General features: G+C 38.0%; 5 protein-coding genes across 5 annotated transcripts; 2 read left to right on the top strand and 3 right to left on the bottom strand.

The window, feature by feature from the left end:
* Positions 1-767: 767 nt before the first annotated feature.
* LOC114754520 (calcium uptake protein, mitochondrial) lies at positions 768-5,462 on the bottom strand. Its single transcript, XM_028943298.1, has 7 exons — positions 4,984-5,462; positions 4,752-4,819; positions 4,018-4,241; positions 3,829-3,912; positions 3,320-3,533; positions 1,929-2,225; positions 768-1,417 (listed from the first exon to the last, which is right to left on the bottom strand). The coding sequence occupies exons 1-7, from the start codon at positions 5,390-5,392 to the stop codon at positions 1,202-1,204; spliced, it is 1,512 nt and encodes a 503-aa protein (XP_028799131.1). The 5' UTR covers positions 5,393-5,462; the 3' UTR covers positions 768-1,201.
* Positions 5,463-8,186: 2,724 nt separating this feature from the next.
* Positions 8,187-9,566, bottom strand: LOC114754524 (putative protein TPRXL). Its single transcript, XM_028943301.1, has one exon. The coding sequence runs from the start codon at positions 9,492-9,494 to the stop codon at positions 8,841-8,843; it is 654 nt and encodes a 217-aa protein (XP_028799134.1). The 5' UTR covers positions 9,495-9,566; the 3' UTR covers positions 8,187-8,840.
* A 2,837-nt stretch (positions 9,567-12,403) lies between these two features.
* Positions 12,404-14,339, top strand: LOC114754525 (40S ribosomal protein S11). The gene is made up of 6 exons (XM_028943302.1): positions 12,404-12,532; positions 12,618-12,658; positions 12,862-12,962; positions 13,558-13,702; positions 13,795-13,884; positions 14,035-14,339. Exons 1-6 carry the CDS (start codon positions 12,521-12,523, stop codon positions 14,123-14,125), a joined length of 480 nt encoding a protein of 159 aa, XP_028799135.1. The 5' UTR covers positions 12,404-12,520; the 3' UTR covers positions 14,126-14,339.
* Positions 14,340-19,659: 5,320 nt separating this feature from the next.
* LOC114754521 (flotillin-like protein 3) lies at positions 19,660-21,678 on the top strand. Its single transcript, XM_028943299.1, has 2 exons — positions 19,660-20,651; positions 20,825-21,678. Exons 1-2 carry the CDS (start codon positions 19,725-19,727, stop codon positions 21,335-21,337), a joined length of 1,440 nt encoding a protein of 479 aa, XP_028799132.1. The 5' UTR covers positions 19,660-19,724; the 3' UTR covers positions 21,338-21,678.
* LOC114754526 (uncharacterized) lies at positions 21,622-22,914 on the bottom strand. The gene has a single exon (XM_028943304.1). The coding sequence runs from the start codon at positions 22,384-22,386 to the stop codon at positions 21,970-21,972; it is 417 nt and encodes a 138-aa protein (XP_028799137.1). The 5' UTR covers positions 22,387-22,914; the 3' UTR covers positions 21,622-21,969.
* Positions 22,915-24,275: the final 1,361 nt, after the last annotated feature.

The raw sequence follows: 24,275 nt of genomic DNA, 5'->3' as shown, positions 1-24,275 counted from the left end.
AACTCTGAATTTTCTCCACCATAACGGATATAACGGTCCTATATATAGGATACTCCCACACTGTACCTTGTTCCTGCGACATGTAAGATGTCTTTTTTAAGTATTAACACTAAAAACCTACCATACCCACACAAAAAAAAATTAATTTAGCACCATAGGTAAATTTGAATCAGTTAGCTTGGATATATCATGTACTAAAATTCTAGTTTGGATATATCATATGTATTTTAGCGCTGTTTGCACTTTGGTACATCTATTTCTTTATAATTATATTCACAAGTTTAATTGTCATAAATGATTATATTCTGCCACATATTTACACATAAAATTGAACACAAATTTGAAATATCTTGCCCAGGAAAAAGACAGTTTTTTTTTTATTGCCCAGAATATCTTCTCACTTAAAGGATCAAAGACTAATCTTTTAAAATACTGTCAGATACCGTGATAAGGACCCCTCTTAATAATATTTTTTTCCATACACACGATGTTTAAGGTGTTCATATCCCTTCCACTTAAACCAACATTGCTTGGTACAAAGACAAAGTTCTGAAATAATGTTACTTGGTTCATGCTGTATAAAAGGATAAGAAGTATTTAAAACGCGACATGTGGATAACATTAGAAAGTCAAAAGGAAAATGACACTTCACGAACTTGGGAAAAAAAGGGGGGGTCGTATTGCATGAGATTGAGACGAAATAGTATTTCCATAACAGGGGAAAATAGCAGCTCCTTGACACAAAAAGACATGTTACTATAAAAATATAAAGAGAATTAAAATACAAATAAAATGATAATGCTATTTTATTTGCATATTTAGTAAAACAAGAATAATATAGGAATAAAAAGGATAATTCCCTTGCAAGAGGGAGAGAGGAATGCACCTAAATTGGGATGGGAGCTAACTGCAAGTCTGCACTTCTTAAGAAGTTACAAGTTAGTCCTCCACTATAGACCTATTTTACAGTGTGATGTACATTATAAAACGGGTTTTATATCTAAAACCGGAGTAGCAGTATTTACAGGGTGAAAAGGTAGAGATATCAGACAGGAAAAGCGTTAGCAACAGCAGTCTGGCAGATTCTGGGGCGACCAGCCAAGTGACAAACATTGATTTTACAATATACTTAGACACAAGGCTGTCATAAATCGAACGTCTACTGGCTTGAGGTTGAGGGTAGATACAAACCAAGGCGGCATCAGGAAAGCAGACGAGAAAGTGACAAGTTATCTGCACAGTGCCGGCAGCAAGATAAGAAACCCAGTACTCCAGCCTCCAAGGGTTGAGCGACGTCTCTTTCTCGCTTGTGCAAGACTCTCAAAAACTCCTCACAACTCAGGTTCCCATCCCGATTAGTATCAAACAAACGGAAAACAATGTCAACCACTTTGTCCGACAGAGATATGCCGCAAACCTGGGAAACAACAATCGACCAATAAGGAATAGTTGGTGATTGGTAATTTTTTGACCACACTCAAATAATTTAAATTAGAGGAAAAAAATCGTCAAGACGGATGATAGGCGGCTAAAGATGCATGATCAGAAATAAGAACTCAATTGTCAAAATGCACCAGAGGATGTAGTAGTAAAGACTATCATTATCAAGAACTTCCTCCAATATTGAGGTTTGAAAAAGAATCTAGAATGTAAATGTGTTTCTTTCCAGCTAACTTAAGAAGAAACTCTATTTTTAAAACGCATCAAATTCAGTTTCAAGTTCTCAGTCCCATTAATAAATCCAGGGATAAAAGATTACTCAATCTTCGATAGCAAGCACCTCCTTAAACTAATGAAGATGAGTTAAAACACTGCAGCGCGCACACAGAAAACAGAACTTTTACCCAAAGAAAAACGAAAGCTTTGGCAGAAAGGAAATCTGATTATCATTATTAATACTAGTAAGAAATCAAAGATCATAATCATACATGTGATGCAGCTCGTCGAAAATCATCTCTTGTGAGCAGACCATTTGCTTTCCCAAAACTGAAGAGGGCCAATGAAAATGGTAACAATTTTTTCCTAAGCTCTGCAAAACTTTTGAACTCCTCAAACGTAATTCGTTCTTCTCTAAAACATGGGTCATCACTTAATTCTTCAACCCGGTCAAGCAACCTGCCTAGATGATTCATGTCAGCAGAAGCAACCATGGAGAGCGCAAAGTCCTTGGCTGATATGGTTTTCCGTGATTTGTAGTCATAATGAGCAAACTCGAGCCTTATAATCTACAGAAAATTTTATAATTATTACTTGTACAAAATAATTTCCAAGGAAAATTCTCTGGAAACAGAAAAGAAGAGTCCTCAACGTATGAGTTTCTTATAGGAGTTCAAATCCACACACAATAGATGTCCTGTTGAATCATGCATTTCAAGTTACCTGCAATCCACTTAAATCATAAGTTAACTAGCATCGACATTAATGGAAGCAGAATTCAATTCACTTTCTTTATACCTGCACCTTGCTCTCTTCAAGATCAAAACTTTCTAGCATGAAAACCCAGAATACAGCCACCATATATCACAAACATACTAACAAGAGAAAACTAATCTGGAGGCTTAATTCCGCACTACACATGAATAAGGAACTTAAAAATGGAAGTTAGAAAAGTTAGGACTATCAGAGCCTACATATGGTAATTTTCTCCTAACAACAAAAGGCTGTATTATATTCTATTATAATGATATGAAAAATAAGCAATGCATCATAAATATTCAAAGAATTCAAGCAATTTCTTTAACATTTGTAACTAGGGCGCCTGTAAGGGCAACGTCAATCACCATTCAAGTCTCTCATGAAGACTGATCACAGTCCATTTCATGCCATGAGTGATTTGCTTAATTACATTCTATTGTAACTTTAATGTGTTTTTATGCTCGTATGAAAACATTAAGTAGTTCGTTTGACTAGCTGGCCAAGTTTAGAAACAATAAACAGGCTCGGTCAGCTATCAGCCGGCCCTTGGGACTAGGTATTCAGCCATCAATGATATATTACAGATCAAAGACCTAAGACTGCTAATTTTCTTGTTCAGCTTATTCTTAATCCTGGCTCTTAACTTCGTTCTGTAGTTTCTGTCTTTCCATACTTCCTCTGGCACAACTAACATTTGATGACTCAAGTATGAAACAACTAGACCACAAAAAATAGGTTAAAAAGAAAAAAATCAGCCACGGATAACCATTTTTAATCATCATTGGCTTGACAGATGTTCCAGGAATCAGCAATAAGAATTATTATACTGTCTTGCACTCCTTACTAAATTTAAATAAACCAAGCCCAGTAATGACTTGCAAGAAAGCAGAAATTGAAGACCTACTTCATTGTGCAATTCTCTCATAAATTGTATGAATCTATCGTGTTGGAGACGGTCCTTTCCATCTTTGCCAAAGAAGTATTCCACCAACCCACCATTTTCTACAGAATCGTTGACCTTGAGGCCAGTTCGCCACCCATCCTTGTGGTGAGCACCTTGCCTATTATGAGATCGCATCAATGCCATCACTTTCTTGAATTCTTCCTTATCTATCTCCCTGTGGATTAAGAAACATCACTGTAGCATTAAATTTGATGCCATCGTAAATAGACAGAGCAATGTCCTCATGCTCAGCAGACAGTAAAATCAGAAACAGAATATAGGGTGATGCTCAAGTAAGCTGTAGAGGTCTTGGCGCAAGAAATAAATCATCACAATAAACATTAAACTGACTAAGACTGTTACCACATCATATCAACTAAGTTATATATATATATATATATATATATATATGGCCAAAAAACTAAGTTATATGTAATTCAAAGAAGCTAGGACAAACACTGATGACTGACCCATTATTATCTGCGTCAAACATTTTAAAAGCCACTGAGAAGCTTGATTCTGGGATGCTGAGTAGGGTTACGAAAAAGATATACCTGTTTAAGAAACAAGAGGGCAATTATACACAAAAGCATAGGGAAAATGAGAAAGATATTTACCAAGGCAAAAATAAACTAAAATGCATAACTAAAACCACTCACTCCTTAAAAGATATAAGCCCGTCATTGTTTACATCAAACAGCATAAAAAAATCCGAAGGAGGACAGCGCAACTGGCCAGGACTTCTTTCTCCTCTCAAGTATCCATCTCTTACAAGTTTGGATTCAGAAGGAGGGAAGACAGGCACAACGGCCCGCATCAGGTCAGATGGTTTCATGAGTAACTCTCCTTCTGGTGTGCGATAAGACGCAAAGTACTCAAAGACCTTAATACAAATGATAGAGATTGCAAATGAAGTAAGTATTCTTCAGAAAGTGAAAGACTGAAATCTTAATCAATTAGGGTAACCTCTCAATCAACCTAATATAAACAGAGGGGTATAAGAACTGTGTGTTCCGAGACCATGTTGAAATGTAGGAAAAATCAGAACGATCGTGAGATGGCTTGTGATTTAATGTCACAGGAAAATGGAATAGAATAATGAGAGAATAATTACATAATCGACAGTTCGAAGCAACTTTTGAATTCCAGTGAGTCAGTGGGAACGTTACAGAAGGAAGAACGAAGCGGCGCTAAAGGATTTCAACAAATTTGTAGTCTTCTCAGAGAGGGATACGGGGGCGCCAATTTGCATATTCTCAGAAAATACTACTCGTTAGGTAAATTACCATGAGCTGACTATATGCAAGCATTAAGAAAAACGAAAGACTTGTGCAGTGTTACGATTTTATTGAGTAAACACAAGATGATAAGCTAAGATACTAGCACAAAATACCTTTTCCGGAGGACTTCGCAACCGAATGCGCTTCTCATAGTTGAAGAAAACCTTTCTTCTGTATGCATCTGCAAGAAACATGTTTTTATTGCATAACTGTGCGAGCAAAAGCAAAGAGGCTAAAAGACCAAATCTTAATGTAATGTTTCTCCAAAATTGGATCCACTGCAACAATTAACTTCAGGATAGAATGATGAAGGACAGACAGCGATAATAAAAATTAGATACTTACCTCCAAAAAGAAAATGATCAGTGCTTTCTGGCAAGCATAATTTTCTAAACAACGAGCGTGTTCTACGCCATCCGGCATTAGCATCGCTCTCGGTACTCGACGTCGAACAGTCCGCATAAGAAAATGATCTCCTTAGGAAATCAGAATCGAAATTGGGGTGAGAAAACCAATACAGAATCCCAAGAGCCGAGCCTGATGCAATGGCCGAAACCCACTTTAAAAAGGACCCAGAAGCCGCAACGTGTTGCTGATCAGAGCCATAGTTGCACGTATTGATCCGCAAGGGTAAAGAGGAAGAGGAATGATTAGAAGAAGATGGTACGGTTGAAGACAGACGGAAGAGGGGCCGTCGGATTACGATTTGGCGGGTAGCTGAAGAGGAAGTGCGAAGAGAAGAGAAGGAAGGCATGCCGTGTGACCGAACAGAGGCAACGAAGGAAAAGCAAAAGCGCCGGGTGAGGAAACTGAAGGTAGCAGGTAACAAGAGGAGGAGTAAGGTGGGGTTAGGTCTAGTGAATCACAGGAAAACGGCGTCGTCGCTGTAAATGAAAACTGAACCGGGCCAGAATTCATCGAGCGTATGGGTGACAGATTTAGTGGCCCAAACTGGTGTAGAACTTGATGACCAATCCAGAACGGGCAACGTGATTGGTCCTTTTTTTTTCTTTTTAAAGATTTTGGAGTTTGCTTTTTCGGCCATGAAAACTGATTTTTGGAATCAAAAAATACGTTTGAAATAATTAAATTTTTTTCACTAAAAATGACTTTAATTGAAGCAATTTTTTATGATTTCTAACTTCAACCCCACTTCTGTTGTTCAAATTTTTTTTTAAACAAAACTCTTAAAAATTTTATACCATCTTTATTTTCCTCATACTAACGGAAGATCCTTCAAAATTTCTACCCAGATAAGGGGAGGATTTTTTTTTCTTGCCCCCTCTCAAAACAAACAGGCTTTAAACAGATCTAGTTTTTTTTAATCTCATCTAAACTAGTTTATTTTAAAATTGATCTTTTATAAAAAAAAATTTATCTAGATGTAAATTGCTTTATACTAATTGACTCCTACCTCACTTTCAGCTTATAAAAGTTAGTTTTACAAATGTTAACCTGAAGAAGTTCTTAGGCATTCACGTGTATTGATCAGTCTGAAGACTAGAGAAAGGTTAATGGACTTTTTTCTGGGGAGGTCAACTCGTTGATCATGGATTTTGAACGTGTGGTGCTAATAATGAGAATCAGAATTTAAGATGTGTACAGCGAGTTAGACATTGGAGTGCGAAAACAGGGGGGATGGGATTTGAGGGCGGCGGCCAAGGGTAAATATCAATTCAGAGGGTGACGGCCACTAAACGAGGCAACGTGTCCATTCTCCTTTTCTTTGCTTTTATTTGTTTAATTACGCTTTGCAACTCCACAACCATGTCAATTCGTATTTCGTAGCCATATGCTTCTCATTTAAATTGTTCGACCCGGTCACTGGTGTGAACGACACAGATCTTTTTTCCTCTCTTTAATGCTTTCGTTGTTTTAGAGGTTTTTTTTTGGGTCAAATATGCTGTTTTAGAGGCTTAGGCCGAAGTCCATTTCATTTGAAAATCACCCCAAAACAACCGCACCTCACAAATGTCCAGGCTGGGGAGTCTGCTTTACAGACAACAGCCGAGACCAAAACACGCACCATTCCCTCGAGGCAGGCTGCCCTCTAAAAGAAAAGGCAATAATAAACGGGAGTACGAATTTTTATGTGTATGATTTATTGTTTATACATTTTTTCACATGATCTTTTAAAAACGATACTACCTGCGTATTTTATAGAATTTGAACTTGACAAAAAAATTGGGGGGGGGGGGGTTGGTTTCCACGTGTGAGGACACGGTCATGCCGCTCAGTCGCTCTCAGTTAGGAGGAGTGGCTATGCATGAGAGTTGCAGCGCGGAATACTTCCTCCCCCTTCCCCTTTCATAGCTGCTTCTTTTTCTTGTGTTTTTTTTTTCCCCTGTGACAACGGCGTCTGCAGCTTCTTATGCCTTCTTTCTTCCTCCTCATCTTCCAATTTATTTCTTCATTAGTTAAACACATTGTTATGAAGTACACTATAATCTTTTATCAGCATGAATTTATCAGAATTTATGCTCATCACTCCTTTCATCTCTCGAACTCTCCGTTTCCCGGTGCTACTTTCGTTAGAATTTGAGTTGAGTCTGCATTTGGCAAGCGGGTACCAGTTGCAGGTGAGAATTTATTATTACGTTTCATGTCCAATGAAAAACTAACTGGGCCAATAATTACAATACGTAGGCGTCAATTCAGTCATTAGAAATTTCCAGATATTTTCCAACCGGAGCGGAACTAGAGAAATAAATCATTCCCCCATCATAAATCTTATTAAGGGTGTGTTTGGAATCACATTTTTGTAATCTGACTTCTGTCACTGAAACGGACTTATACAATAAGCTCAAAGAAGCTGCTTTTATCCAATCTAACTTCTGTAAAAGTCAGATTAAAAAAAAAGTTACTTCTCCACCGCTAATCCAAACACACCCTAAGTACCCCTACTAGATTAATGTTGATAGGATGATAATTTTGTTTTATTTTTGGGTATTTAAACTCTATTTTAAAATTCTCATTTTTAATATATATTGAGGGATGCAACCTGGCATCAGCTAGGGGCATTTTCACATGCTAATGTTCTTTCATAATGACGACTCACCAGCCACAGTTGCAGCTAGGTGGCGCTGTCTCGCCAATAATCAATAGACGTCTTTAAATCCAACTTGAGGGGCCGCTCCTTCAAACCTCCAGCTGTCAATTTCATTTTTCTGACATTTTTTCCGTTTCAGCAGGAGCCCCAACTCATATCTTATTTCTTGTTTTATGTTTTGTTTTGAATCATTTCTTACATCCTTTGACTTCAAGTTTCAGTTCATTCTTCTATTATAAATTTCTTAAATTCTTAAATTTTCATAAAGGTAACTCTCAGTCCTCAGGGCCCAGAGTGTCATTTTGTCATCATATTTCTCCTCTTCTTTTTTTTTTTTTTTGTCTTTTTTATATGCAATCAGCCCCATGACCTAGCCGCACAGTCGGAGTCGCAAAGTCGTACCTGCAAAGGAAAGCTGCAAAACCAAACCGTATTTAAACGAATTAAATAAATCAAATCCAATCAAATCAAATAGAAAAGAATATACCAACATACAGAAGAAAAAGGGAAACGAATATACCTAGCACCATACGCAACGCAAGCCCCCCTGACGAGGCATAACGGAGTCGGCGGCGGCACGGATGACGGGACCGCCCTACGGGTTAGGACTTAAGAACGACGGAACCATCACACGAGACGGGGCCGGTGACGGCAAGCATAACAGATCCACACCGCTGCATAGAACGGGATGGTTTGCGCAGTTAGTCGATACAGTTTTCACAGTGAAGCAATCCCTTAAGACCATAGTTTTAATTTTAATACGATTGGAATCATCCAAATTTAGCCTGTGACGTTAATTCAAGTGTTTAGATTTGATTTGGCGAAAAATTATGTCCCAAGATCTCCTTCCTTAGCAAATAGCATGTACAATAAGGAATTCTCCGGATCCAGTCTCATAGATCCGTGCCGGAATCTTTCATGGTTCCCGGTGACGACTCTACATCGGCTCCCGTCTGCAATGATGTTCTGCACTTTAACCCTATCGACCCACAACGACTCCAGTCGACGAAATCAAAACTCGCCGGAGATGACACGCAAAAAGCTATCGCGATCTAACAGCCTCCTCGCCGGATCCTGGCTCAGATCGCGTATTGCGAAGCCAGATAATTCCACAACCCTGGCAAGGCAAGAAAGAACCTGTAAAGAAAAACAATCAGAGATCCTCAGCCCTGGACATTATTGAGAGACGACTTGGACTGGGCTCAAACGCCGCTCTCCTCCTCTGCTGATGCGAAGAAGGCCGGATCAAAGCGGTCAGCGCCCTTTTGACCCACTCGCCTTCTACTCCTCCGATTCTCACAAGAGAGTTCTTCATCGCTGATCTGCGCATATTCAGCCGGTTGGGCGAGTATGAATCTGTGTGATGGCTCCCGCTATTGCTGGCCATGCCCTTGTGAAGGCTGCAACGGAACGAACCGGGATGGGTGGTCGGCGAGCACATACAGGATCTCTTCTGAACCGAAATGGGGTGATTCTTCTTAGCGATGACCTGTCTGGAGAAAGATCTGTTGGGAGAGACGGAACGGTGGTCAATAGAGAATCGGACGGCAGACGAAGGAGGGGTGGAGGTATAGAGATTGACACGAGTAGGAGAAGCCGATCGATGTTGGGAGTGATGCTGTTGACGGTGGGTCTGATTGAAGAAGGTGGAAGATGGGGACGAAAAGCTAGAACTGGTAGAGGAAGCGAAAGCGGATGAAGGGGAAGAAAAACGAGTGTTGGACGTGGAATATGAGCAAAATCTGCTCGAGGGCGAGCCGGAGCGAAGCACAGGTCCGCTTGATTTAGTTCTCGAAGACGTAGCCATTAATGGTGGGAAAAGGGGAGAGAGAGAAAATATAGACCAGAATGAAAAGGAAAGGAAAGGAAAGAAGGCTGTTTTCTTCTTCCTCAAAGGACCCCTTTGGGGAGTAGGTTTGGCAAACCTAGCGAGTCTCTGAGGCCGGTTTTATAGATGGTTGCAGACGAGGGTGAATGGGGATTAAGGGCAAGTGCAGGGGTGTTCTGGACCTACTAGAAGGAGCAGGTTTGGTTAATTTAACCATGGTTGAGTGAGGGTTTGGTCAGACGTGGCTTGACGAAAAAGCAGGGATGGGGGTTTCGGTTAGGATTCTAATCCAACGGCTGGTGTGATGTGGACAACTGAACGCGATGAAAAGCTGGAAGGGTTTCGTCTCACAGCTTTTAGTGGGCAAACGCCGCACATCGGCGTGCCACGTATAAAATTTTTGGGAAAACGGTCCAATGCGAGTGTCCCAGAAAACTACTTCTTTGTCGGTAATTTACAGTGTCATTCCTAACTTTCCGAAAGCTTGCCCTTGTCCCTGATTTTCATCGAAAATGACCCTGGCGTCCTCAGTTCCTTACATGGTGAGCCATGAAAAGCCGGATCAACATTGAATCGATTAAATCGATTGAAGTATTAATTTCACAGACAGTTAGTTAAATCAGGATTAATTTAAGATCAGACTGATCATATTAAGATAATATACTTTAATTAAAAATAATAAAATATAACCACATTAATAATCACTAATAAAAAAATACAAGAAAATAAATAATAGTTTGATTGTCACAATAACAAAATAAAACAATACTAAGAATTTTGATTTTTAAGATTTATCAGTAACTAAAATTAATAATCATTAATATCAAAATTAATATTAAAATTTATTTAAATTTATAATAATTGGGATATTAAAAGTTGAACGAGAAAAAATAAGACTAATAATAATATAATCATTTAAACCGGTTTATCATTTGGTTTTTTAGATATCTTATTTGGTGGATGACCTGCATTTTTATTTAAATATGTTGTTTCGTGATTATATAATTTAATTTTGATGTGGCTGTTAACCTACAATATTCTTTTCACCCACTAAAAAAAAGAAAAGAAAAGAAAACACAGCAGCTGTCGTTTATTGAAAGGAGAATTGCAACTATTCCTCACGATGAATATCAAATATGGAGGATTTGAATTTTATATAGGCATTGACTGTCTTGATGCGCGGTCTTTGATAATTGGATCAAAAAGGAGAGTGAGTGGGCGCGTTTTATGCTCGTGAGCTGCATGTGGCCATTGAAGTCGGCCCGCAAAAATAAGTAATTTTCACTCGAATTGTCATGAGGCTATCATAAAATGACAAGTGATAAATTAAACATGATTTACGTACGCTTTGAGTGGGCATGGTCCGTTGGGGGTGGGGAGGGGATGACAGAGTCATTATTTCGAAGGACATTTTTTGATAATTTGATAATTTGTAGGTAATGTTGCCACTTGACACAAACACAAGTGATGAGTGAATAACAAGCTGTAGGTAGATTTTGAGGATAATAAACCTCACGCGTCACAAATAAAGCCTCGTGTTTAGCCAGGGAAAGGAAAGGAAGCCTCGGGTGCATTCTTTCTTTGTTGTTTTTTTTTTTGCCACTAAAGAATACGTGCTCAAAATAATGAAAACTGTTTTAAAAATGGGACCGATTTGAATTTGTGAGCTTCACTCCATTATATTCGAAGAATCTTCTGGTGGAGGAAGACCTCATGCGTGTTTCGAAGACCAATTCCGGTTAATGTGACTCGCGTGATTGTTGGACTAATTCGAGTTGGTGGGTCTTGCAATTATTGTAATTCTGGACCTGTTGTTTCCCATCTGACTAACCTCACCCTACAAAACAACGGCGATCGATCAAAAATTCGGATTTAATTTATTATACTCAAAAGATGTTTGGATATTCTCAAAAGCGCTTTTTAAAAATACTTTTTTTTTCAATATTTATTTTATATAATGGTTTGGTTTTCATCCAAAAAGACTCGTAAAGAAATAATAACCACCACAGCCTGCAATTCCCTTTAGCCTTAGATGCTTGACTTTTAATGGGTTTTTATTGTGATTTTTCAGATGGAGATTTGGGGGAAAAGTCGGTATTCTATAAGAAGGTTCAGAACTTGAAATTCAAAACGAAGCTTTAAGCCGGCCAACTGCGAAGTGACTTGACCCAGAAGCGCGGAGTGTCCAAATAAATAACCTAGACCTCAAGCATGGACGCAGACATAAATGCTTCTGCTGGAGTTGATTACGGAGAGATCAACAGTTTCTTTGTTAGGGAAGCCGGTAATACGAACAATGGAGAGACGGTGTTAATGATGATTAACGGTTTTAAAATAAGCAAAGCAGGGGGGCGAAGTGATTCAATTCTTTGCCTTCAACTCCAAGGCTATCACCCCCACTCCACCTTTAACCTAATCGCGCTCCATCCTGATTCCTCTTTTCTTAACATTATTGACCTTCAATCCCATAATTGTATTCCCTTTCCCCAAACAACAAAATACGTAACCTAACCCTTCGCGCATCAATGACCATCAGCACCCCATGACTCCCTCATGGTTCTATGTTTTTTTTGGTAGGAACGAGGGCTGAGCCCCTCATGGTTCTATGTTAATTTGCCACGCATTCTCTCTGCAAGGCCCACAAGCCCAATGCATATTAATCCCTTGCATTTTCAGCATTGACCGGGGCAGAAAAGCCCACAGCATATTTCCCCACAATGGTCCAAAGCCCAACGCATTGATCCCCCGCGCTTTCAGGTTTCAAGGGAGAAGTTGTTTGCTTATTTTCCCCACAATGGAGCTCAATACATATTTTTAAATTCAGTTTAAGCAGTCACCTATAGTCACAAAGGATGAATGGGTAATTTCGTAATACCATGTCTCGTATAACCTAATAAAACCGTGACCCGCCATTTTTCCTCGGTTGCTCGGAGCTTGGATTAGGGTTTTGAGGGCAGCGTTCTGTGTTTTATTGCGGCTTCTATCAGTCGTCTTACCCCATAACAATGGCGGAACAGGTTTGGATCTCCCTGTCGAACTATTACCTTTATAAGTGATTGTTTCACTCTCTTCTAAAGGGTCATCTTGTTGCTCGCTTTGCAGACAGAGAAGGCCTTCTTGAAGCAACCTAAAGTGTTCCTCAGGTAAGAATATTAATGCTTTTGCATTCAGTTTATTTTATTTTATTTTATTTTAAAGCTCTGTATCTTGCATCATTCACCTATCAAATCGGTTCTGCTCGTACCGTACAAATTTAAGCGTGTTTCATATCAATGTATCTGTTAGCTGAGCTTGAGCAGCTGCCTTTTTCTATCAACCTTAACGCTTGTGCTGCGAATTTTTGCAGTTCGAAGAAATCCGGAAAGGGTAAGAGGCCTGGAAAAGGAGGGAACAGATTCTGGAAGAGCATCGGGTTGGGTTTCAAGACTCCCAGAGAAGCCATTGAAGGTTTTGCTCCCGACGTTTTAGACATAATGTGATATGTTCAAAGTAAATATTCGGAAGTTTTTGTATCATATGATAAAAGGGGTCGAATCTCTGGTCGAGATTAGAGTATACTGGGAGATATTATATTTTAAATTTTCCCTCTAGATCAAGTTTCCCGGGCTAATGATAACCATGCGTTGTTGACTTTAGCACGGATGCTGAATTTGCTGTTTCCGTTTTCCAGTTTTACTCCAAATCATTTCCCATGCAGCCTTTATTTTACATCTGCAAACTTGATGTAATTCGAGGTGTAGATATAAGTTCAAAGCCTGACTTGTTTGTTTGACTCATACTTTTTTCTGTCTATGGAGTATATAGTTCAAATGGCTATATTCTCTAAAGTATTTTGTTATGATTTGTCATGAAAATGGAAATTAATTTTTTATACGCTGGTTTCTATTTTGGTTGGAACAATCCTCTATTAAATGGATATTTATCTCTCCAGCCTCCACTGAGGATTCTTCTAGCATTTGAATTGCTGCAACAAGATGAGATAAAACTTTTATTTGTCTGATTAATTGTTCTTGATACTGATAGGCATGGTTTGTCTGTTTAGGGACTTACATTGACAAAAAATGCCCATTCACTGGTACCGTGTCCATCCGGGGCCGCATTCTTGCTGGTACCTGCCATAGTGCCAAGATGACAAGGACTATCATCGTTCGCCGCAACTACCTTCATTTTGTGAAAAAATACCAAAGGTAAGAAGGCTCATTTAATCCAGCAACTTGAGTTTTTGTTTTTGTTTTTAAGTTTTTTCGTTTTAAGCTTACTGTGGGTTTGATTCTCACAGGTATGAAAAAAGACACTCAAACATTGCTGCGCATATATCACCATGTTTCCGTGTGAAGGAGGGAGACCATGTTACCATTGGGCAATGCAGGTTGGTATATGACACTTGATCCTGTTACATTTTCGCCTTTTGTTTTCTTGGCCACTTGTCTGGCCAGCTGTTAAGATGTATTCCGAAATGCAGCGTTTGCTGTTGCTCATTATAATAAACTGGTTTGATATTATTTTTCCCTCTTGTCAGGCCTCTTTCAAAGACTGTAAGGTTTAATGTACTGAAAGTGATTCCAGCTGGGTCCTCTGGAGGTGTGAAGAAGGCTTTTACTGGGGCGTAATCCTGAGTTTGTATGCTGTTAATGGGTGGGGTGTTAGAGATGGCAGCTCTTAACATTCACGTTCGCATCCACTCATAATTTTCTTCACAGGAAAATTTTTTTGTAAGAGTTTTGCTTTAGTTGATATTCAGATTTTATCAAACACTATTGAATTGCGATCGTGCGTTTGAAAGTTCAATTGCCTCGAAACTCTCGTAGCCATTCTGAACGAAAACCTGGCCACCGTTCCGAAGCTAGATCCTCTGATTTTTTTTTCTTTTTTGTTTTCTCCGTTCCATCCCTGGAGAATTATCATCCATTCCATTACAAGCGCCAATTAAAGGAGTCCATTGTTCTATGAGAGATAAAAATTGGAGTTTGCTTGTTTACCCTTTCTCTAGCCATACTCCGCACGGATGCGGCTTCTCTGTTCCCAGAAGTGCAGGCAAATTCATTCGCTAAAGGACCGAAGGTAGATTTCTCAATCTCCAGTGAGCCACATGCACCATGGATGGGCTGCTCGCACTCAATCCGGTTCCTTTGATTTCATAATCTTAATTCTTTCCCTGTTCTTTGATCCGCTAAAATGTTGATCTCCTTAAACTTCTTTTATTTTGATTATATGCTTATTAGTTTTGGCATCCCTGATTTATTCATCTGCTTTTAAAACCATATCATCATCAATATCGATAGAGTCCATAAAACGGGTCTAGTCTGTAAAGGTGGCCTATTTAAAACCGTTTAAGATAAGGGTCAAGTTTGTAATTTGAGGTTTTTAAAGAGAATTTGGACTTAAAAGGGTCAGTCCTGTAGGACTTGAAAATAAAAAAGTCGGTCCTGTAGGGTTGCGGGCTAACCCGTTTAAACCTATCAACAATAATTTTTTTCTTGATTCTAATCCAAGTTCTTAACATTTTACACACTTGTCTTTTCTAAGTTTTATTTTCAGTCTTTCATTGACTCTTAACTCACACCTTAATCTCTAATGATATTAAAATAAATAAAAATATATTCTTCATATCCTAAATTGGATTTTAAATTTGTATTTATTTGAACCAACCGTTATATATTAAAATAAACAAAATATATTTCCCATATTAAAACAAAAATTTTAATGATTGAACCAACAAATACATATCAATTTGTATATATGTTATAAAATTTTAATAAATAAGTTAACATTTTTTCTATAGTGACTGTATTATAATTTTTATTCTATATTTAAATAGAGTTAGACAAGTGAGCTAGACAAAACCAAAAAAGACTAAACAAAAGCAAAAAGAGGATGACATAGTTAGTTCATTAAAAATATACTATGAATTAATTTAAAGTGCTAAGATATTTCAACCTTTTACAAGACTGTGTAGCAAAGTGATTTTCACAATTAAAACTTGAGAAAAAAAATACTACTTCCGGTAATCGTGGAAAATAATAAGTAGACAATAAAGAATCAATCCCCAATAGTTGCTAAGTTGAAACCTCTAAAACAAACTTAACATTGATACTTTTAAATAAATTTACTGGTAGGCAAAAAATTCAACTCAAAAAGACGGAAGACATATTAGACTCCGGCATAGCTAAATAGTATTGAAAAGAAATCATTGATATTTTTAGAAGGTAAGAAGAGCCTATTACTAGTGAAGTACAATCAAATATTCTTACAATTGATGATAGTGATGATAGTGTTTGTCCTTTTTTTTTTTTTAGTGAAAACATTTTTCTACTTTTAATGGGACTTTTCGATGTTAACATTACTGATTTGTTATGTGTAATGGATGTTTTAGATTTTTTGTATGTTGATGCACATTTAGATATGATGATCTTTTATATTTGTGACTTAATTTTATTCATATTTATGTCTTTTACTAGTAATTTTATTGGTTTATTTTTATTTTTGATAAAACATATGAAAAATATGAAAAATAGATTTTTTTTAACTGGCTGAAAGCCTGCGGGGCGACCATAAGCCTGTATGTTTAAGAACTAATCTTAACAAATCGAGGTATTTTTAAAATTTCGACCTTATAAAGCCGGTGTGACCAATTTTTCCAGGTCTAAATATCAACATACTCATAAAGGTCGTAGGGAATATACGTTGTTTATTAAACATGAATAATAATCCTTGCAAATACACAAGACTGAAAAACGTTTAAAAAGAAAAGTGCGTGTGCCACCACTCTGTTCTGTTTGTAGGCCACCTCTTTGACTGCCCAAAACTATTTGGTTCAAATCTCTGGAAAAGATTGTTTCAATTTTACTCAAAATCATGTAATGAAAAAAAAAAAAAACTCGAAAGAAGGTAGCCTGTATTATTTGAATAATTAGATTATAGGCCCGTGCTTCACATAAAGTCTGAGGTGAGTTGCATACAAAGCATCCCATAAATCTGTGACTTGTGTTGAGGAAAAACAAATGTTTTAAAGGAAAAGAAATTGATTTTGTTAATTATATTTCAATCGCTTAAAAACAGAACCAACCGAATTGATGTGATTTTCGTTTGAGTTTCGCTCTCCTCCAAATTACAAGTCAAAGTCATCGGAGGAGGCGAGGTTCACAACGTGCGCAGAATAAATCATATTTCTCTTGTTCTAAATATAAGACTCTTTTTATAGTGTAATTTACACTACAAAAAAGATCTTATATTTAAGACCGGAAAAGCAAATAAATAAATAACGAAATCGAGTGGTTGTCAAAATTGCATAAACGAACGGCGGCAATAGTCAATGTGCATGTTTAGAAGGACCATAATTAATGATTTTTAAGTATGATTTGATTCATTCCATAATAAAATTCCAACATCTAAATATTAAAATTAGATGGTTTGGTGTTTCCAGCTAGGCGGATTGTGACCAAGTGAAGAGCTGGGTTGGCACGTTAAAGATTTGTTTTTCCAGAAAAAAAAAAAACGAGTTTCATTATAAATACAAAGAGCACATTGTTTTATTAGGGTAAGATAAACTACGTCACTTACTAGATTAACGATCTAATTCTTTCATTTTATCAATAATTTCGTTTTTCACAAGCATTTTATCCAGCTATGATATGACTGAATTTGCCTCCATTTATATACTTGCGAGAAGCTTACATAGAATTAGTCTGTTAATTCATTCTCTATAATACGAGTATACGATTAATCATATTGGGCATATTTAGGGAGAAATTACCAGTTGATTGGGATGTAATGCATCAGGCTGGACCTGCACATTGTATAGTTTCCTCTGACTTGACTGGGTGGCGGCATATTTATATTATACACGCGCACACGCATAATATGTTCTGACTGAAGGGTTGTTTGATAATTTTGGTAGCAAAAACAAAAAACGACAGTAGAACTAAATATGTGATTATGCTGCTTAGTTCTTTTTTCTTTTTTTTTTTGTAATCTAGCAATTGCGCCAGGGCAAAAATAATAGCTGGTAAAAAAAAAAACAAACAAACAAGGAAGCAGTGGTGGTATTTTTATGTGATTGTTTTTGACTTTTCTCGTAGAGCATAAACAAAAAGAGAATGTTGGAAGAAAGAAAGATTTTTTCCCTAAACGTAACAACTTTCCAAACGGATTCGAAGGAAATTAACTTGCAAAATTGGCTTTGTTTTGAATAAATCATTTTTAATTCATATTGAACTTTCAAGGCGCCACGTAAAATCCAAGTCGATTTCTTGGAAATTCATTTTACATTACAAAATCTTTTTTTTTTTTTAACAATCTTGAATTATAAGTGTTGACTGGGTATTGTAAATGTATAGATGTCTATAATACCAAAGAATGAGGCTTTATTGACAACAAAAAAAAAAGGTTTCCACCCTGAACTAAAGGAATTGTTGTACTTATTCTCTGTATTGTATGATTATATTGCTTAATTCTGTTTTATATGCATTTGTAACTCTTTTGAGTTAGTTTTTAAGGTCAGGGTTTTATAAATAGAAGATAATTTATGCATACATGAGATAATGAAATGAATGAGAATTTCTCCTTATTTTGTTTTTCAATTTTCTCTTCTCGTTCTTATCTCTCTTGTCTCAATCCTTTGTATTTTTTTATTCTCATGACAATTGGAATTTTTTATATTAAAAAGTCTGTTTTTCCCAACCAAAAATAATTTCCTAATCGTTTCGTGATTTCGTCTGCGTGCGACTGACTTGGAAAACTTATTTTAATGAAACTTATTTCTTAGTTGTTTCGAAATTACAGATTTATTTATCAACAACAAAATTGGTAGCCCAAACAAAACGCAAAAAAATTGTTTCATATTTTAGTTTTTGTTGTATGTTGCTAATTAAATTTGTTGGGATCCCCACCAAATCCTTAAAGCTGATTTTTTGTTTTTTGGTTACATCCCTCCAATGAAGAATAGGGGTGGGGAACTCCCCGCTTTCCTCTAATTTTTTTTTTTTTTCTCGTTCTCACCATTAGATTAACTTTGAACTGTTATGATTTAATGTCCCATAAAAATAATATTTCAATGTCAAATTAAAAAATGAATATAATTAAATTTAAATTAAGAAATATTCAACCTAAAATAGTTTACATATTTATGCTTTTATTAAATTATTTTACATAATTTTTATTTTATATGAGATATTAAATTCTAACCATTTAAAATTGATAAGAAGTGGAGAGAAAAATTAAAGACGAACCGTTAGATACTAGTGGGGTATTGGGTAAAGCTTAAAAGGTAGCGACATTCAATCTGATAAAAGTTTCATTCAGTTAATCGATGATAATGTCGTCTAAAAGCCTATAAGTTTGTGGAATGTTAGAATGTTATGTTGATGATACTACTTAAAAATGGAGATAATAAAATCATACTCGGCTACTATTAACAATACTACCCCTGGCTTTAACTACAAAACCTTGTTTGTAGCCTGTAAATAATATCTTATAATTAGAATCAGAGTTAGTATTTTTATTTACACCTCCTCCGTCCCCAAGAAAAGGTTGTGGTGGCCCGTAAAAGCGAGTGTGTGTGTATATGTATATATCAATACCATGGATACGCAGATGCTTTATGCTTATTCCGTAGAAAAAGGGGGTTAAATCGGCACAAGATGAGCATTTCTAGTTAATTACTTGCTCAGCAATCAAGGTATCCCAAACATATTAACCAAAAGATTTGTTTGACTTATTTTTTTTCCTTGTCCCATGCCTTTGATTTCTAAACCAATTTCAGTAGTAAGTACCTTGAATTCATCATATCTAAATAGTTTATATCTAATTTGAACAGTTTTAATTTAAAAGTTTTAGTTAATTATTTTTAAATAGAAAAAACTATTTTTAAAAAAAATTATAATTGAGATGTTATCTTTATTTTAAATTTTATCCATATTAAAATAATTATTTTAAACAAATAAAAAGAAAAACAAACCAAATCCAGAGCATCCGAATAAGATATAAATAATTGAGAAACGATGAGCTTATAATACTATCAAAATGACGATCACCGCAAGCTATTGATTTCTCCTCCAAGCGAAAGGGCATCACTATATAAATAACCAGTCATGAGAGAAGGCATAGCATAACATTCCATTCCTCCGCGCGCAGGAGTGAATCCCCATCAATCCTTCCTTCGTTAAAAGCCCTTCATTTTATCAATCTTTCTTCTCCAGGTCAATCGAAGCCATGTACAGAGTAGCGAACGCATCACAATACCTGGCTATCACTGGACATGGCATCAAAGACATCAAGATCGCCAAGAAATCATGGGTTTTACCATGGCAATCTTGCACCCTCTTGGATGTTTCTCCGGTGAACTACACCTTCGAAGTACAGGCCATGAGCGCCGAGAAGCTCCCTTTTCTGCTCCCCGCCGTCTTCACCATCGGCCCCAAGTCCGACGACCCAGAATGCCTCCTCAGATACGCCAGGCTCCTCTCTGCCCACGATCAGCACTCCAACCACGTCAACGATCTCGTCCAGGGGGTCATCGAGGGAGAGACGCGTGTGCTCGCCGCTTCCATGACCATGGAACAGATCTTCAAAGGCACCAAAGAGTTCAAGAAGGAAGTGTTTGAGAAAGTTCAGCTTGAGCTCAACCAGTTCGGTCTTTTGATTTACAATGCCAACGTGAAGCAACTGGTAGACGTGCGTGGCCATGAATACTTCTCTTATTTGGGGCAGAAGACGCAGATGGAAGCGGCGAACCAGGCGAGGGTAGACGTGGCGGAGGCGAAGATGAAGGGAGATCTCGGAGCCAAGATAAGGGAAGGGCAGACGCTGCAGAACGCGGCCAAGATTGATGCGGAGACGAAGGTGATAGCGACGCGGCGGCAAGGAGAGGGGCAGAAGGAGGAGATAAGGGTGAAAGCGGAGGTTAGGATTTTTGAGAACGAGAGAGAGGCAGAGGTGGCCGAGGCCAATGCAGATCTTGCCGCGAAGAAAGCTTCATGGGCTAAGTCTGCTCAGGTGGCCGAGGTCGAGGCGGCCAAGGCTGTTGCCCTCCGGGAAGCCGAGTTGCAGAAGGAGGTCGAGACCATGAACGCCTTGACCAGGACCGAGAAGCTTAAAGCCGAGTTCCTCTCCAAAGCAAGCGTTGAGTACGAAACCAAGGTCAGTTTATCTATGTATCATTCTTAAAAGCACGTTGGAATTAGACTTGTCTGATAGCAGTATACATTCTTAAATTGCAGTTCTTCATGGACATAATTTACCTAATTGGGCAGTCAAAACCATTATACATATGAAACTTACAACGGCTTTTGAATTGGCTGAACATGGAATAGGTACAAGAAGCAAACTGGGGGCTGTACCAGAAACAAAAAGCTGCAGAAGCTATCCTTTTCCAGAAAGAGAAAGAAGCAGAAGCACAGAAATCGTTGGCGGAGGCTGCTCAGTTCTCTCGAAAACAAGCAGCAGATGCAGAATTGTACGCAAAGATGAAGGAGGCAGAGGGAATTGTGGCGCTTGGGCAAGCCCAAGGGACCTATCTGCGAAGTCTTCTTGATGCACTGGGTGGTAATTATGCGGCTCTAAGGGACTACTTGATGATAAACGGCGGCATGTTTCAAGAGATGGCCAAGATCAACGGCGAAGCAGTTCGTGGGCTTCAACCCAAGATCAGTATTTGGACGAACGGGACTGCGGCGGAAGGCGACCACGGCAAGGACGGCGCTACGGCCATGAAGGAGGTTGCGGGTGTGTACAAGATGCTGCCTCCTCTGTTTAGCACAGTGCAAGAGCAAACGGGAATGCAGCCACCTGCCTGGATGGGCTCATTGGCCAACAAAGCTTGTTAGAATGCTTGCGATCATGTCCCTGCTTCTTCCTGCCTCATGTTATGTTCAGTCTTCTCTTCGCTTCAAGACATGGCTCTCAATTTGTTTTCGTTTAACCGGTCACTCGGATCTGTTTCTCTTCCAATAATTTAACTTTATTTACATTTGTGTTCACTTTCTAAAAAGGATCATGAACCTTTATATCATATTCTGTTGTTTTTCTTTAATTATGTCATGTGTATATGGTTATTAAATGCAGAATATTTAAATTTCATTGTCATGTAAAGGATGAACCGGCTGTAAAATTGGAGAACAGGGGGAGAGGGAAATTGCTTTTACCCTTCAACGCCAAAACTCGGTACTAAAAAATGTTGATTTCAAGGGCCCAAGTTTCTTGAGCACATAAACAAACATTAGAATCAGAACAACAAGGAAATAGACTGTTGATTGTTATGTTACAGTATTATATTTGGGGGTGACTTGAAAACGAAACTCCCCAAGAAACAAAAGTCTACCAGACTGCACACTGACTTTGTGTAAGCCGGCAACCATTTTGCATACAACAAACTGGAATCCACACATTCTGTACACATAATGAACAGCTAAATTGATGCCATACTTGATACTTGAATAGCTTTTTAATTAATCGCATTTCAGCTACACCCAACAATCTCTCTGGGCATGGTCACGAGCACTTGCGGAGGCGAATGCTTCAGCCTGGAGGCGAACCCCCTGAAGGGGAAGTCCTCTCCCTCTATGCGGCTATCATCCTCGAAATTGAGGGCGTAACTGGACGGGTCGTAGCTGAAGTCCGCAGATTGGGCGCGCCGGTGGTGCTTCCACCCAATCCTGGACAATAGGTAGCGACTCCTCCCACGGTGGTGATCGGAGAAGTCGCCGGCGGGGGATTTCTTACGCCAGGAGCAAGAAGACGAGGGCGAGCAAGGCGTCGGGGGGGACTTGGGCGCATGAAGCGTACTGTAGCAGGAATCACCGTCGTGCCGATGGTCGCCGGAGAAGCAGAGGAAAGAAGATTTCAATTTGTGCCTGAGGGAGAATTCGGTATGCATAATGACGAAGCAGATACAGATGACAAATAAGAGAATGGATGAGGATTGTGAGGAGAGATGAAGATGGAAATGAAAGCGGGCTGGAGCGGTGGAATATATAAGTGAGGGGAATGCGTGGTGCGCCCGAACAAGCGGGGGAGAGTGCGTGGTGGTGCTTGTTTTGTGTGTAAACCGTGTGTGTCTCCACAATTAATACTTCAACCAGAGCGAAGCTTTAAAGTTAGCGAATTCTGTCACATCCATTCCATGTATTGGGACGCGCTACTTTGTACTTGCTTTGCATTTGGAAACATCCATTTTTAGCTTCAGACTGTGTTCACGACAAGACCCCATCACCTGCGCGTATTACTTGTGGTTTTAATAAACTAACGAACATTGGGTGGGATGAGACGGGAGATAGCGTACCAAGTCAGTTTTCCAACCGCCGCTAGATGACATTATTTGGGTCCTCGGCTCACTCCTACTTCACTGCAGTGGTCAAGCCGACCTCCCTTAACATCGTCTGTTCATCGTCGATTATGCCCATATATTTATGCACTCGTCATAGCTTTGGTAGTAGTTTAAATACTCATAGTTATGAACATTATTATACTCGTTACTATCGTGAAATCTATACTATTTAGATACAATTTTTAATAGTCTAGATTTAAAACTCTCAACTAATAGTTTTTAAATAATTTTTTTCAAAAAAACTTACATTAAAAAAGTACATTTATTTTAAATTTTCCGCCTATTAAATAAAAACATTTTTTAAAAAATAAAAATATAAAAAAATTAATTCTCGGTCATTCATATGAAATTTAAATGTTTAAAATTTAATGAATATGATAATATTTATCCCTACGATGAGCACCAAAATTAGTTCTGTTTTTTTTTTTTGGGCAATTTTTTTTTTTGGGGCAATCCCCCTCAGTTATGATTTTGGAGAAAAATTATTACTTGCGAGTTTAAGATATAGATCATTTATATTTTTTTTTTGATACATAGATCATTTACATTTGATTGACTGGGATCAGGATCACCTCAACGCCCACGAGAAGGGAGCTGATTCTACTTTCTGTACTGTTTAGTCAGTCCAATGGACAACAAAGCCGTGGCCCAAATAAAAGAAAAGAAAAAGAGACAAAACTACAATGCAAAACCCATGCAGACACATCACGTTACAAAAGCTTTACAGAGTTTAGTAGGTGCAAGTTCAACAACGTTTTCTATATGGTTGGAAACAAACCAAAAGTACAATAAATAGACAAGAGGAAAAAAAATGTTACTGGAGGAAAATTTAGACACTGAAATTCTACTATTTTAATTTTTAACTACATCAAAGACCTCTTTATACGGCAAATCCCAAAATTCAAAGAAAATGACAGCAAAATCACGCTAGTGTGATTCTCAGGAAAATTGCACAGATCATTGCTGTACACCCACAACCCCTCATTATTCTTTTCCATATACCTCGTATGCATTTGAATGTGAACACATAATATAAACCCTCAGATTGGTTTCGCCGGGATGCATCTAAGGATTAATAAACTATTTGCAGGCTGGCTCCTCCACATTACCTTCCTCTGTTCCTCATCTGTATTCAGTACTAACTATCCCTCTTCTTCCACAGGACGCAAAACGTTCTGCCCACTTTTGCTGTTTTAGATGTTATGATGAGTGCTGTTATCACCTGCAACATCATTTATTTTCTATCAAAATCTTAGTTGGAAAAAACGGTGTCATTATTTTTCACTTTTGGAAAGTAGTTATACCTTTTCCGCTTGCTCTTTGAGACTGTAGAAGTTGAAGCATTGCTGTGCCAGTTCCTCTTCCTTTGATTGATGAACCAATTATTAATCTGCTTTAATTGCAAACCAGTTTCCTGTACCAACTTTGCCTTATCTTCC

The sequence above is a fragment of the Neltuma alba genome, unplaced genomic scaffold (assembly GCF_004799145.2).
Source record: "Neltuma alba isolate B1F8T4 unplaced genomic scaffold, ASM479914v2 tig00010148_pilon, whole genome shotgun sequence".
NCBI lineage: Eukaryota > Viridiplantae > Streptophyta > Magnoliopsida > Fabales > Fabaceae > Neltuma > Neltuma alba.
The sequence above is the reverse complement of the archived record's forward strand: the minus strand, read 5'-3'. Positions and strand labels throughout refer to the sequence as shown.

Excerpts from the sequence above, each read along its gene's own strand:
- LOC114754520 (XM_028943298.1), bottom strand. The coding sequence starts at position 5,392 with ATGCCTTCCTTCTCTTCTCTTCGCACTTCCTCTTCAGCTACCCGCCAA. Across the intron at positions 4,820-4,983 it reads TGATCATTTTCTTTTTGGAG|ATGCATACAGAAGAAAGGTT; the intron begins GTAAGTATCTAA and ends TGTTTCTTGCAG. Across the intron at positions 3,913-4,017 it reads GGGCTTATATCTTTTAAGGA|GTATATCTTTTTCGTAACCC; the intron begins GTGAGTGGTTTT and ends TTTCTTAAACAG.
- LOC114754524 (XM_028943301.1), bottom strand. The coding sequence starts at position 9,494 with ATGGCTACGTCTTCGAGAACTAAATCAAGCGGACCTGTGCTTCGCTCC.
- LOC114754525 (XM_028943302.1), top strand. Across the intron at positions 12,659-12,861 it reads CAACCTAAAGTGTTCCTCAG|TTCGAAGAAATCCGGAAAGG; the intron begins GTAAGAATATTA and ends GAATTTTTGCAG. Across the intron at positions 13,703-13,794 it reads TTTGTGAAAAAATACCAAAG|GTATGAAAAAAGACACTCAA; the intron begins GTAAGAAGGCTC and ends TGATTCTCACAG.
- LOC114754521 (XM_028943299.1), top strand. The coding sequence starts at position 19,725 with ATGTACAGAGTAGCGAACGCATCACAATACCTGGCTATCACTGGACAT. Across the intron at positions 20,652-20,824 it reads GCGTTGAGTACGAAACCAAG|GTACAAGAAGCAAACTGGGG; the intron begins GTCAGTTTATCT and ends AACATGGAATAG.
- LOC114754526 (XM_028943304.1), bottom strand. The coding sequence starts at position 22,386 with ATGCATACCGAATTCTCCCTCAGGCACAAATTGAAATCTTCTTTCCTC.